The sequence below is a fragment of the Micropterus salmoides genome, unplaced genomic scaffold (assembly GCF_014851395.1).
Source record: "Micropterus salmoides isolate LMB-PRFRI ecotype aquatic unplaced genomic scaffold, ASM1485139v1 Ms_hic_scaffold_7, whole genome shotgun sequence".
In the NCBI taxonomy this organism is placed as follows: Eukaryota; Metazoa; Chordata; class Actinopteri; order Centrarchiformes; family Centrarchidae; genus Micropterus; species Micropterus salmoides.
This window is the reverse complement of record NW_024044459.1, coordinates 19,781,551-19,793,857: the sequence shown is the minus strand read 5'-3', so window position 1 is coordinate 19,793,857 and position 12,307 is coordinate 19,781,551. Positions and strand designations below refer to the sequence as shown.

At 39.9% G+C, this 12,307-nt stretch overlaps 1 protein-coding gene across 1 annotated transcript in view; it reads right to left on the bottom strand.

Moving 5' to 3' along the window:
- The window catches only part of fbxl17 (F-box and leucine-rich repeat protein 17), a 226,726-nt gene that overhangs the window by 57,463 nt on the left and 156,956 nt on the right, over positions 1–12,307 (bottom strand). The window contains exon 9 of the mRNA XM_038703083.1: positions 10,770–10,846. Within this exon, the coding sequence (XP_038559011.1) occupies positions 10,770–10,846 (77 nt within the window). The remainder of the gene's footprint in view (positions 1–10,769; positions 10,847–12,307) is intronic.

Below are 12,307 nucleotides of genomic sequence, written 5' to 3'. Positions count from 1 at the left end.
TTAGACTATTGTGTTTTAATGTATGCTTTTCAGACTCTTTTGTATTACTAAGCACCAAGTCAGTTGAATCTGATATGTCAGAAAAACACCAAGGGCCTACTGTGATTACTGGTTGCGTATTGACGTGAACTGCATGTACAAATTAAAAAGAGTGTACTCATGGTAACCTTTACATGAATATGGCATTAGTCGCACATGCTGGGGACATTTCTAGCAGTAATACTTAATTATCTACACGGCCATGGTTCATTCATTTGCACAGCTGAGCCATTTAGGCAGGCATTCCAACATTGTATCAGCTGATTTGTTTTATTCTACATCTATACTCACTCACCTGTATTCCAGCAAAGTTTAGCAGTAGCAGAATAGTGTCCTTAGCTATTCTTCTGTCGGCTGGTCTGTTGTAAAACTGCTTTGTTTGAAGCAAGGGAAAAGTTCTTAAACACTCATACACATTAACAATTACTTTAAGTTATCATCTACTTTTTACGTTGTGGAGATAAAATATTATCAGTAGTGGTATATTATGAATTCTAGTTTGTGGCATACAGGTAATATAATGCAGCTGTCTCATATGCTGAATAATCTGACAATGTTTATGTAGAATTTAAAATTTGTCTTGACATCTTAGAGAAAGCCCTCACCTGGGGTATATAAAATTGTTATTTGAATACTTCCCCAGACCCTCAAATTACTGGAACATCTTTTGGATGGTACCATTGTTTTTACACATTTTGTAAATGTAAGTAATGCTGTAGAAATGCTGAACAGTCACAAAAATATCTAAAACCAAAACAACAATGTTAAGAAGACAAAAGAAGAATAAACTAATTGCAGTAGACCAGCAGCTGTGGCAACACAGGACCGTAAGGATGTAAAATAAAATAAAGAGCTCTCATATACAGCAAGTGGGAAAGCCTCCTCTTAAGAGAGAATGAGAGAACCAACTATAGAAGCCACCACAGGGCACTTCAACTACTCCCAAATCTGGTCACCAACACACATCAACACCCACGTAACCTACAGGCCAGCTCCATTCACACCTGAGAGAGATGAGGAGGAGGAAGACGACCAGAGAGGGACAGCGCAAGAGATGGAGAGGAAGGAAGGAGGGCGGCAATGACCAAGAAAATAAAAGGAGATAACCACAGAGAGAAAGAGAAGCCTCTAAGTCATTATAGAAATACTAAACATTTTACACCTGTCCACTGGCTGTTTCAGTGCTACTCGTAGGCAATGGTACAGTGGACGTGATGCTGCCTCTAGAGAAATACTTGTCATAGCTAGACACGCACGCACGCACACGCACGCACGCACACGCACGCACGCACACACACACACACACACACACACACACACACACACACACACACACGCACACACACACAGGAAGTAATAAGAAAAATGGGAAAATGCAATGTCTGACTTCTATAAACAAAAACCTTATAGCCAGCAATAACAGGGACATCTTCTACAACTTACACAGCTTGGTGTTATTGAGTCCCACGGGCACACTTAAAGCATGCTGTTATTGGGAACTACAGGGTTGAGATGGTGGTGAGAGAGAGCGAGAAACAGTAGGAGATGAGAGACAAGAGAAGACAAATGAACCATTTAGATCAAAGCTTCATAAACACACATGGGGCCTCTTGTTACTAATGCTACCTCTATCTAGAACAGAAACATTATGGGCATTCAGCAAGTCACAGATACATGATTACATCCTTTGGCACTATGTACACACACACACACACACACACAAACCTTCGTACACGGGGACACATCTATGTACACAGATTTACATTTAAATCTGTGTATAAACACATATATCCAAGCCATTTCAATCCTTCTTCTCCATAGACTTAAGCCTAAAATAGCAGAGGCTTAAGTTTTTTTTTTCCAAAAAAAGTTACGGCAAAGTGTGTGTGTGCTGAAATGCGATAGTATGAGTGAAGGAAGATATTAGCATGAGCTCAAAAGTGCATCTATAATATGTGTGTACTGCCTGTGTGATTGCGTTTGCGTCAATGTGTGTAAATGCAAACGGGAGTTTGGCTGTAATCCCCGAAACAAGTTCGTGTATGTGTGTGTGTGTGTGTGTGTTAGTGGGTGAGAGAGAGAGTTAGCATGTTTGTGTGTTACCAGTAAGATGGTAGACAGCGTAAGCCCCAGCCTTCACAGCTTAAGCCCCCCCTCACTTTTCTCCCCCATAAGGCAAACAGTGGATAGACCACAGGGCTTAGCTGGAGAAAGAGGAGGAGAGGACAATATATGGAAACTAATTCAATTTCAGCCTCTTTGCGCTGCTCCCCAATCTACAAATACCACCACAGGCTGATGTAAGGAAATGGAAATCTCGTTTTATATACTCAACTACACACTATGAAGAATCTCTATGTTGAAACCCTATAGAAGTGTACTGCACCTATGCACCTGAGCAGCAGTCATCTAGTTAAATGCCCCCCCCCCCCCCACGGAGACTCAAGTCCGGCCTAAGCTGTTTCTGCTCTCTCGTTACCCGTCACCCTCTCAGTTTTCCTGTATATCATCTAATGAACTTTCCAAACTTTGCAAATGGTGGGAAAATGGTCATCCTTCTTTTTCTCCATGGAAAGGCTACACTGCAGTTTCCAGGGCTAAAGCCAAAAGCAGACTTTTTTTTCTGACAGAAACATTCTTTACCTACTTTTAGGGTTCAACATATTTGCAATTTTAGTAGTTTAAAGAGAATATTAATTGTAACACTGATTTACAAAAAAAAGATTAATGCAATCTATGTGTCATGATTACTTATATTTAGTTCAATTTACCTGACAAGACTATGACTTTTAATGATCTACTGCCATGGGTGCACAGATGGGCGCAAGTGCATTTGCTATTTAAAGAATGTGGGTGCAGGATGGGAAAATTACAACTGCGTTGGCGGGAAACTAGCAAGGACACTTCTGCTGCCGCTCTGCGCCGGTTGCAAGATATGGCTCGCGACCATTAGTCAGTTGATTGGTAATAATTTCAGTCATGTTTTAAGCAAACATGCCAAACATTATGTGGTTTCAGTTTTGCAAGAGTGAAGATTCCCTGTTTTTCGGTTCAATTGCAAATTAAACATCTTTGGGAAGACATCAGCTGAGGAAACTGTGTTGGACTTCCGCCCCACACACAAACTTTTTCTCAACAATTCATGGACTAAATGATTAGTTGATTAATCAAGAAAATAACAAGTATACTAATTGATAATAAAATTAACTATTAGTTGCAGCCCATGATAACATAGAGCAAATATTACACCCAATGCTTCAGCATCCAGGTAATCTTGCAGTAATACAGAAGTCCAGCTCTGAGCTTGGTGTAATGCTGGTTGTTTTCCCCGTGGCTCAGGCACTATCATTGATTTGCAGAGATAATAACCCACTTTATGAGTCTTTGCCCTCCCTGTGTCCAATAGGACTCTGCAACATATATGTTAATCTCTCCGTCCCACTGTCTCTCCTACCCCTCAAGGAGAAAGCATGCAGCTTTTGAATTTTCCCAGTAGGTACTATTTCTGTGTACTACTGCTCCATTGGTTTTTAGGGTCTTGGCGTTTTTAGGGTCTTGGCGTGATATGAAAACAGTGTCATGGGAGTTGGCATATGGGCTTGGCTTCCTCTGGTTCCATTGTTTTACGCTTAATGGAACTGATGTCAGGAAGCTCGCGCCTGGGTAGTTCTCCTGTCAAGTTGTGTTGTGATGGTTACACTTGTCAACATTTAAGTCGCCAGGTGAATAAAAATTATTTAACTCTCCAGAACCAAGGACCTCAGAGATTAAACCTGACAATATCCTCATATTCACTGACCAGTGAGCAATAGTAACAACATTGTACTCTTGAGAAAAATCTTAATAAAATAAGCTAATGTGACTCAATTATGTTTCTCCAAAGTACATGTATATTATCATTAATCAATCAATTTATAAATAAAAATAGTTGCATTGTTCTGTGAATTGCTTTCAACATATTTATAGATGTATCTTTTAGTTCCTAAATATCCAGAGCAGTAGCATGATGATTTTGCTGGTCCCGGAGCAGGATTCAAACAAACCTAATAGGCTTGTCTCTGCCAGTCTTTCACTAACACCAAGGTTTTAAACAAATTAGGTTCTTAGGTTTAAAAACAGTATTGTATACTAGTGGTCATTAACGCTTACAGATTAAGCCATACTAAACTGCATACACACACACAACCACACTCACAGTGGTGATATAGACAGACAAGATTGTCTCCCGACTCGCTCCCCTTTGCAGCCAACATAAATCTGCTGTGCTGCTCTGCGCATTTTAATCGCCTGCTTTAAGAGTTATATTATTTACTTACTGAAAGCCAGACAGAGAGGAGCAAACAAGCTATTACACTATCTAAGTTTACATCACATTATGTTTCACAGCACTTAGACTGTAGGTGGTGAATAACTGCTTAGTATACAAACAAGATGCAGGGAAAACACACAAACGCTCAAAGAGAAACAGAGATGTGAAAACGAATGAAGACAGAAAGAGATAGAGGTTTATGTATGAGAACAGCCAACGTATCCTAAGCTGTAGCCTTTTATATTGTCACCATGAGGTTTGATCATGCCACATGTGAATACGACAACTGATCATCTCTTTTAAGTCCTCCTCACTATTGCCCTGCTTTCCAATACTGTGTGACATTTTAAAAAGGGCACCAAGGCATGCAACCATAGCTTGCAAGCAATGGCTATCGTGCTGAAAGGTTTGACATGTACATCAATCCCACAAAAAGTGCAGAAAAATAAAAGGTGAATACTGGCTTAAGGTTAAAAGCTAGCACAGTGTCTCTTGAGCTTTGAGTATACCTTAATGGCCTCATCATACTGTACAATTGAAGCATTACAATCACATATAATTTGTCGGTAAGATAGTTACTGTGCTGTTTCTGCTGATTTTAAGTAACCTCACCTTGTAAAAAGCACTATGATGCTCTGGGGAGTGAGTGTGTATCAAAATTTCCCCAATCAGTAAGGGAAACATGTTAAAAGTAGACACAAAGACTTGTAAACAAGCACAGAGTCACCCACACACAGATCAGTAATGACGCACACATACAGCCATACTTCATTCTTGAGGTTCTGGTCATGGGGGAGGAGCAGGGAGGCCCCATCTATCAACGTTCAGTACATTTAGAGTAAAGCGCCTCAGATGAAAGCGAGAACTGAAAGATGAATGGAAAGAGGGATGTGAGGGGAAAAGAGAGGAGGAAGGGGTTTGGTTTTGGAACAGGGTTCATAGCAGAAAAAAAACGAGATAGATGAATGTTAACTATGTGAGAGCTATGAAGGGGATGATCAAATAAAAGAATAAGACACTAAAAATTGAATGACAACAATAATCTCACAAGCTGACACATGGGTAAATACAGATGGACACAATGTAATGCACAATCTGAGTAGCTCTTATACAACAAAACACAATCACAACAGTCTGGAAGATGGGCTGTCATTGTCAAGATTTCTTATTAGATGCAATATAAATTGCAAAGTAGGAGGAAGTTCAGGAAGTATTTTTCCTGTGTTGCCGTTAAGCATGTCCTTAATGTTCCGTGACACATAACCACAAGACTCACTTGAATGACTGAACTATACTACAGGATTATGTTGTTTCTATTTTTTCAGTTTGTTTGGTATCCATGAACCTCAACTGCCATTGCTATGGAGATGACGCCAGTCTGACACACAAACCAAACGCTTTATTGTCTAGGTATGAGAATGTGTTGCATAAAAAATAAGACACAATGCACTCAACTCACAATCAGACCTTGAACACTGGGTGCAGGATTCTTAATGAATTAATAAAAATGAAAGACAAGGGCCATACTCCAATTTGACTTGTTAATATTGACACAACTATAAACTGCACAATAGATGCAGGGCTTATCCAAAAGTGACACATACCCTGAAAGTAAACTCATTTAAACTACTGAATGTATTATCGCATTTAGCTTCAATTCCATGCACATACACACACACCAACAGAATTTGTTCTTTGTCATTTGGAAGTGTTGATATTCTGTCCTGATGATTCAGCCCATCTAAGGCTTGGAAGTGCTCAAAATGCCAGTCACCTAACACAGTCAATGCAAGAAATGAAAAGGACTTTGACTTCCAACAGTCTAGAAGCCTGAAATAATCCCTCCTACTTCGCAACTCTATAGCAGCTCTGCTTGAAGTCCTCTAAAAGCAAACCAAAGGTGCTTCTTTTTGTCCCTCTCACTCGTACACAGTCTCCCACAGGTGTCTCACTCGATCTTGTATTCGCACAGATGTACAGAGGAGGCCATGACTGACAAGGTAAGGGATCGTGGGGAGGTGTGCGGGTGAAAGAGGAAAATTACCATATGTAAAGAACGGAGGTACCAAGGTCTCTCTTTTTGTCTCCGGATAAAGCAGGTGGGCTACAAGGGACAAGATAAGCACAGGTAGATGTATAGACTCGCAGCGAAGACATGCAAATGGATGCAATGAATGCAAAACACACGTAAGAACAAAAGACGCACGGGACAATGAGTGCAAGAGTGAGAGGAGACAAGGGGGTGCCACTGTCTATCCAGGTGCGTTACAGAAGATACAGCATGTGTATGTGTCGGTCAGTGAGGAGGACAGTGATGGTGTAGAGATCTGATTAGCACTGGGAGCGAGGCTGAGTAGGGTTTCTCATCAGGGTCAGCTTTCACACCAATGTTATAGTGGCACTTTTATTTCTACTGGGGAGATGGGCAAGCTGTCTATATGCCTATGGGAATAAGGAACTTAGGTGGTCCTACAGAGTAGTCTCCTGTGACTTTCAAGTAACTTTATGGCTAGTCACTCGATGCATTGGATCTTCTCAGGTACTGCAAGAGAAGGCAAAAAAAATTGTTTTTAAAGGTTATTTCCATTATCAAAACTTCTATACCATTATCTCAAACTATTTCTACTGACCTGTCTCATGAGATTCAGAGATGCCCATTTTTCTTTACTTTGCATGTTTGAATTTTGACACTGAATTTGTTTCTAGACCCCAGCATCTCCAAATCGCCACTTTAACTACTGTCGCAAGACATTTAAATAAATAATTGCTGAATGTGTTGGAAAGTCTCTTTGCAGCCCTGGAAGCCTAAAAGTTGCTGTGATAAGTGGGCAGATTAGGGGTTCTCACACAAACGGTCAGAACTGGAAATTGTTCAAAGGCCTGCAGCTGGAGGGTCCTCATATGAAAATATGAGTTGTATTATTTAAATAACATTGGGTCCCAGGTTAATACTAAATGTATTTCATATGGATTCCCTGTTTTTCGAGTCTAAGAATTACAGAGTACTCCTGATTTCTGATTAGATGATGGTATACTTCATTCACTGTTTCTGCATACTCTTGACACAAACAATTCTGTAGAGTCAATAGTTAGAAATATTAATAACTGTATAAGGAATTAATTAAAATGTCAATTAACAATACATATATAGAGAGATAGAGTATATAGTATATATTTAATTCAGTGAGCCATGCCTTAAAACAAATCAATGTAGTTTAAGGTCTGTTAAACTTCAAGTCTCCGAATCTTCAGAATTACTGTTTGTTCACCTCTTTTATTTTTCCTCTCTTTTCGCAGCAGAAAAACACTGTACACATCTTCACTTGACCTTGGTTTATAGACACTCATTACAGCGCTGATACATGTGTGTGCATGTGAACTTGTGTGTGTGGTGGATGTCCATTGTGTTTGGAAATGTCTAGGAGACAAAACAAAAAAGCCTGAAAAGTTAGAAAACACAACTGTGAACAAAAAGATTAAGTAGCACAAAGAACACAGGGTGCCGAATGAAAGATAGGGGGAATCTGGATGGAAAGCTTTTAGAGGTTAAATAAAATCTTTCAGTACTGTGACCATTATTCATCATCATTGATTAGCTACAGGTGTGAAGAACCAGCTACTGAAATGCATAAGTCTCACGAAATAAGTGAATTAAAACAAACAGGTGTAACAAGTCTCTAAACTGGCTTGACTACAACCAAAATATTATTTTAGCTAATTACTTTTCACATTATTTGATGAATGAGGGAGAAGTCTAGGAAGTCTAGTGCACTAATAGGGCTTTCAGTAAGATCATTACAGCAAAAAAGCTCTATCCTCGCTTATTCCATTTGTTTCCTCTTCCTCACAAAATAATCTCCAAAACCATCTGCACTGGGAGTAAAATTACATGTTGCCTCGCTCTCTCTTTCTGTCATCTAAACCTGTCTTTATGTCTCTCTCTGTCTGTCCTCAAAGCTCCTATAAAATCACACAGGAAGCAAAAGCTGGGAGGAAAAAACAGAACACTCAAACGTAAGAGGCTTGTGGACATCTCAAATGCACTCAGAGAAGCCATTAATAAAAATAATTAGCACAGGAGATGGGCGGAAAAAATGGGGGCCAGCTTGGCTGATGTAAAATCTCATTTCTGTTATTAAATTTATCGGAGACCGAAGCAGGAAATCCACCAATCATTTTGTTAGAGCACAGAGCTCCTTCAACAGGCATCTCTATCCTGGAAGGACATACAAGAGTACACACACATACACACCCACCCACACACACATACATAGAGATCCCGTCATCAAGGGCCAGAGGGGTCATTAGTGAAGGAAGAATATCAGATATCACCAATTCATCTTGGTCAAAATGATTAGAGAAAGAGGGATATATAGAGGGGGTGGTTGTGTGCATTCCTGGTTTAATGTACTATTGTGATCTTGGAGTCATTAATCAAACACCAAAAAACACGCACGCCCACGAAACGTTTCATACACACTGAGTTTGGGTTAAGGTTCGGAGAGGTCAAGGTGATTATTGTAACTGTGACTCACAGAAGTCAGCTACAAACTGCAACTCATGTTGGAGAGGAATCATTTTTAAGTCTACACTCTGTGTAGACATAATCACAGCTTCTCGTTGGGGAAAGCTCTGCCAATTAATGCCTGGCATTCAACCTTTTTTCCATATCTGTTGTCACCTCTTAGTAAAACCATTATAGGATATAAGACGAGGGGTATTCTAGAGTCCTACAAAGTTCATAGCACTCAGCTATGTCAGAGAAGCAGCATATAGCTGGCGCTGTGAATTGCTAACTGTCCAATACCCCATTTGGACAAATATAATGATGTGGCTGGTAAATCTGAAAAGGTCAGCAGTAGAAAGGCTAGATACTGCGTTCCAAGATGTCACCCGATTCACTTCTTTGACAATTTCTCACTGGCTGCATACACCAAAAACAATTTGAGCTTCCACTCAAGTCCTTCTCCGGCCAAGCCTGTTGAGAGCATCCTTCTAGATTTTTATTTCAGTTTGCAGACATTTTAATAATTACTCAACTACCCAACTGAAACAAGCAAAAAAAAAGACAGCAAGAGAGAGACAGAGAGTGTGCATCAAGTGGGCAAGCAAAAAAACTGCAACACGTCTCTGTGAATATGAATGCACACATGTTCAAGCAAACCAATACGTGGGTCTACGGCACATTTCATACATCGGCCCCTGTATGGAAAGGGTATAATACAGCACTAAAGTTAAGTCAAGTTCATCTTTAAAACCTAGTATCACATGCGATGTCTCAATGGGCTTTACAGGCCCACACAAAAACAGATCCCTTTTCAAAAACACATGGGACTAACAAGCAGAAGGCCTTATTTGTCTCGTCTCAGTGGTCCCTTTGTGCAATTTTCAATAGGCTAATCATTCAGAAAACAGCAAGTTAATAAACAAACAACTCACACAACAATATCTGACACAGAAATCAGGAATAATGGCTAACTATCAAAAGCACAGGCTACTTACTGCCTGTCCTACGTTCAAAAGTAAAATAAGCACATCTTAAATTGCCGACTTAAGGAAAACTCCATGGGACAAACAAGTAGAGGACCTGTTTGTCATCTAATTTGTCCCTTTGTGCAATTTTGAATAGGCAATTTTGAAAAGGCAATTCATACATACAATAGCTTCACATAGTATAAAAGCAAAAGAAAACAGGCACAAACCCTAGTTATTGAAAGTACATGGGACTTACTTAAGCAAACGTGTTTCATCCCAGTTAGAGCTTTGTTTTGAGCACAATGTGGATTGTGGGCATTTTGATTAGTAAAGATGATTGGAAATAAATTACGACAGAAAAAGAAAAAAAAAATCAGAAAGCGTTATATTGACAATTTCCTGCGCTACCCAAAAGCAGTAGCTGGCTACAGAGCTGGCAGCTGTCATGTGTGCAAGTCCCAGGGTACACAAACAAACACACAAAACACCATTGCAACAACTAAACAGACAAACACTGCTACATAAAGAATCAAATAATTCATGCAGGCAGGGTTAGTCAGCATTGCACTTTTGATATTTCAGTACTGAAGTACTCAGGCTGTGCATTATACTGTAGCTGATAAAAGACTCAAAAAGTCTGTACAACCCAATGCCAAATATTTTGCATGCCGAATTGGTTCAGCTTTTGTTCCAGCAAAATTTTTGTAAAGTTTGACTTCTAACTACAGTATGAACATATGAACTGCACCAAGGAGATCCAGTGAACATTACATTATTCTGTGTGAAACTTTTCAATAATATTTTTAGTGTTTGCGAGTCTCAAAAGGGACAAGTCATAAAACTCAAATGAGTCCTGAATCATGGTAGCGACTGTGGGCAATAATGGTTATGATAATAATGTTGGAGGTTGACTGCAACAAAGGGACAGTGATTGAAAGTATCCTACCGTGGTCTGTGATTTTACAAGACACAAGATAGAGCTCCTTCAGACTTCTCCCCTCCTTGGCGATGATTTCCACACACCTACAGATAGACACAGAGAAAGGACGAATGTTAAAGTGTCTACTGAGGCACCTGTGTTCTGGATCTTGCATTTCACTTTTGCTTGAGGGCTATTTTGACCGGTCTCAAAAACACTGAAATGCATGTGCACATACAGCAGTTTCTTTCCTCTGAAACTCCGTCTGTTACACACACACAGAGGAATATTCCACAGTAAAGGTTAAACAGTACAGCTGCAGGGTCATAACTGTTCACAGATCCTGCCTCTGCTTCTTTTAACACACACATTAATAATTAAACACCTGATCTGATTAAAAAAGCAGGCGCTAACACAGCAGGAGTATATGTGTGTATTTGTGCATGTGAGCAGTGCATAGACACACACACATATAGTAAGCTTGCTCACTTCAAAGAGGGATATCTGCATTCAGCCAAGTGCCTGAGCCCAAAGGACCAACAGTGTGTGTGTGTGTGTGTGTGTGTGTGTTTGTGTATGTGTGGGAGAGAGAGTATGTATACACTAGGGAGGGCCAAGGGGAAGATCAGAGTATCTGTATCAAATGATTCTCTTTAAATGCCTCTAATGAGAGGAGTGTTTGCAACAACTAGATTTTGATCAACGCATTTGACCTATTAACCTTCAGGAGAAAATGTTTTGATCTTTATGCTGCCGTTCTATCATGAATATTCACGAGATAAAAAAGAGAAGCACACACACACACACACACACACAGACACACACACACACACACACACACACACACACACACACTCTTAACACTTCCTCCGCAGGAACTACTGGTTGGACAACAAAAAGCCGTGTTTCCACCAAATGTACCTGGGACTTTTATAACCACGATCTACTTTTCAAGGAACTGAAAGGTTCCTTCAGTACATTGTTGTGTGCGTTTCCACCGCGGTCTAAAGACCTGCGAAGATTAGGCATATTAGCTAGCTGATGTATACGCTGTATAAGTGATGGACATGCATCATTATTTAGTAACCACTATCGATGAGCAAAACTTATAAAAGAACATCCGAATTGATTTTTATGTACAACAATAACAGCAGGCTAGCTTTGAGACACACAATAAAAGTTCTTTACAAATTTAATAACAAACTGGATAAAGCCATCAAGTTCAAGTGCAAAAGAACTGCAGAACAGAGAAACATAAAAACACAAACATAAAATCGCAACAGTTTGGATGGTCATTAAAACATTTCCAGATGACAAGAGCTGCAGAACAGGTTGCAGCACTCACATCTGTTTCCGCCTGAGCGTATTATATGAATGTAATACCGATGTACGATCGCAGGCAGACATCGGCAAGACTTGTGTGCTATTTGACTGTTGATTGTGATTTATTGGTTTGCAAACAATGGTGGAAAAGAGACGAGCATTAACAGCAAAACACCCAAAATGCTCGACTGAAAGCCAGTAGCCTCTACTCGACCATTCAGAAATCCACTGCAAGGGTGAGG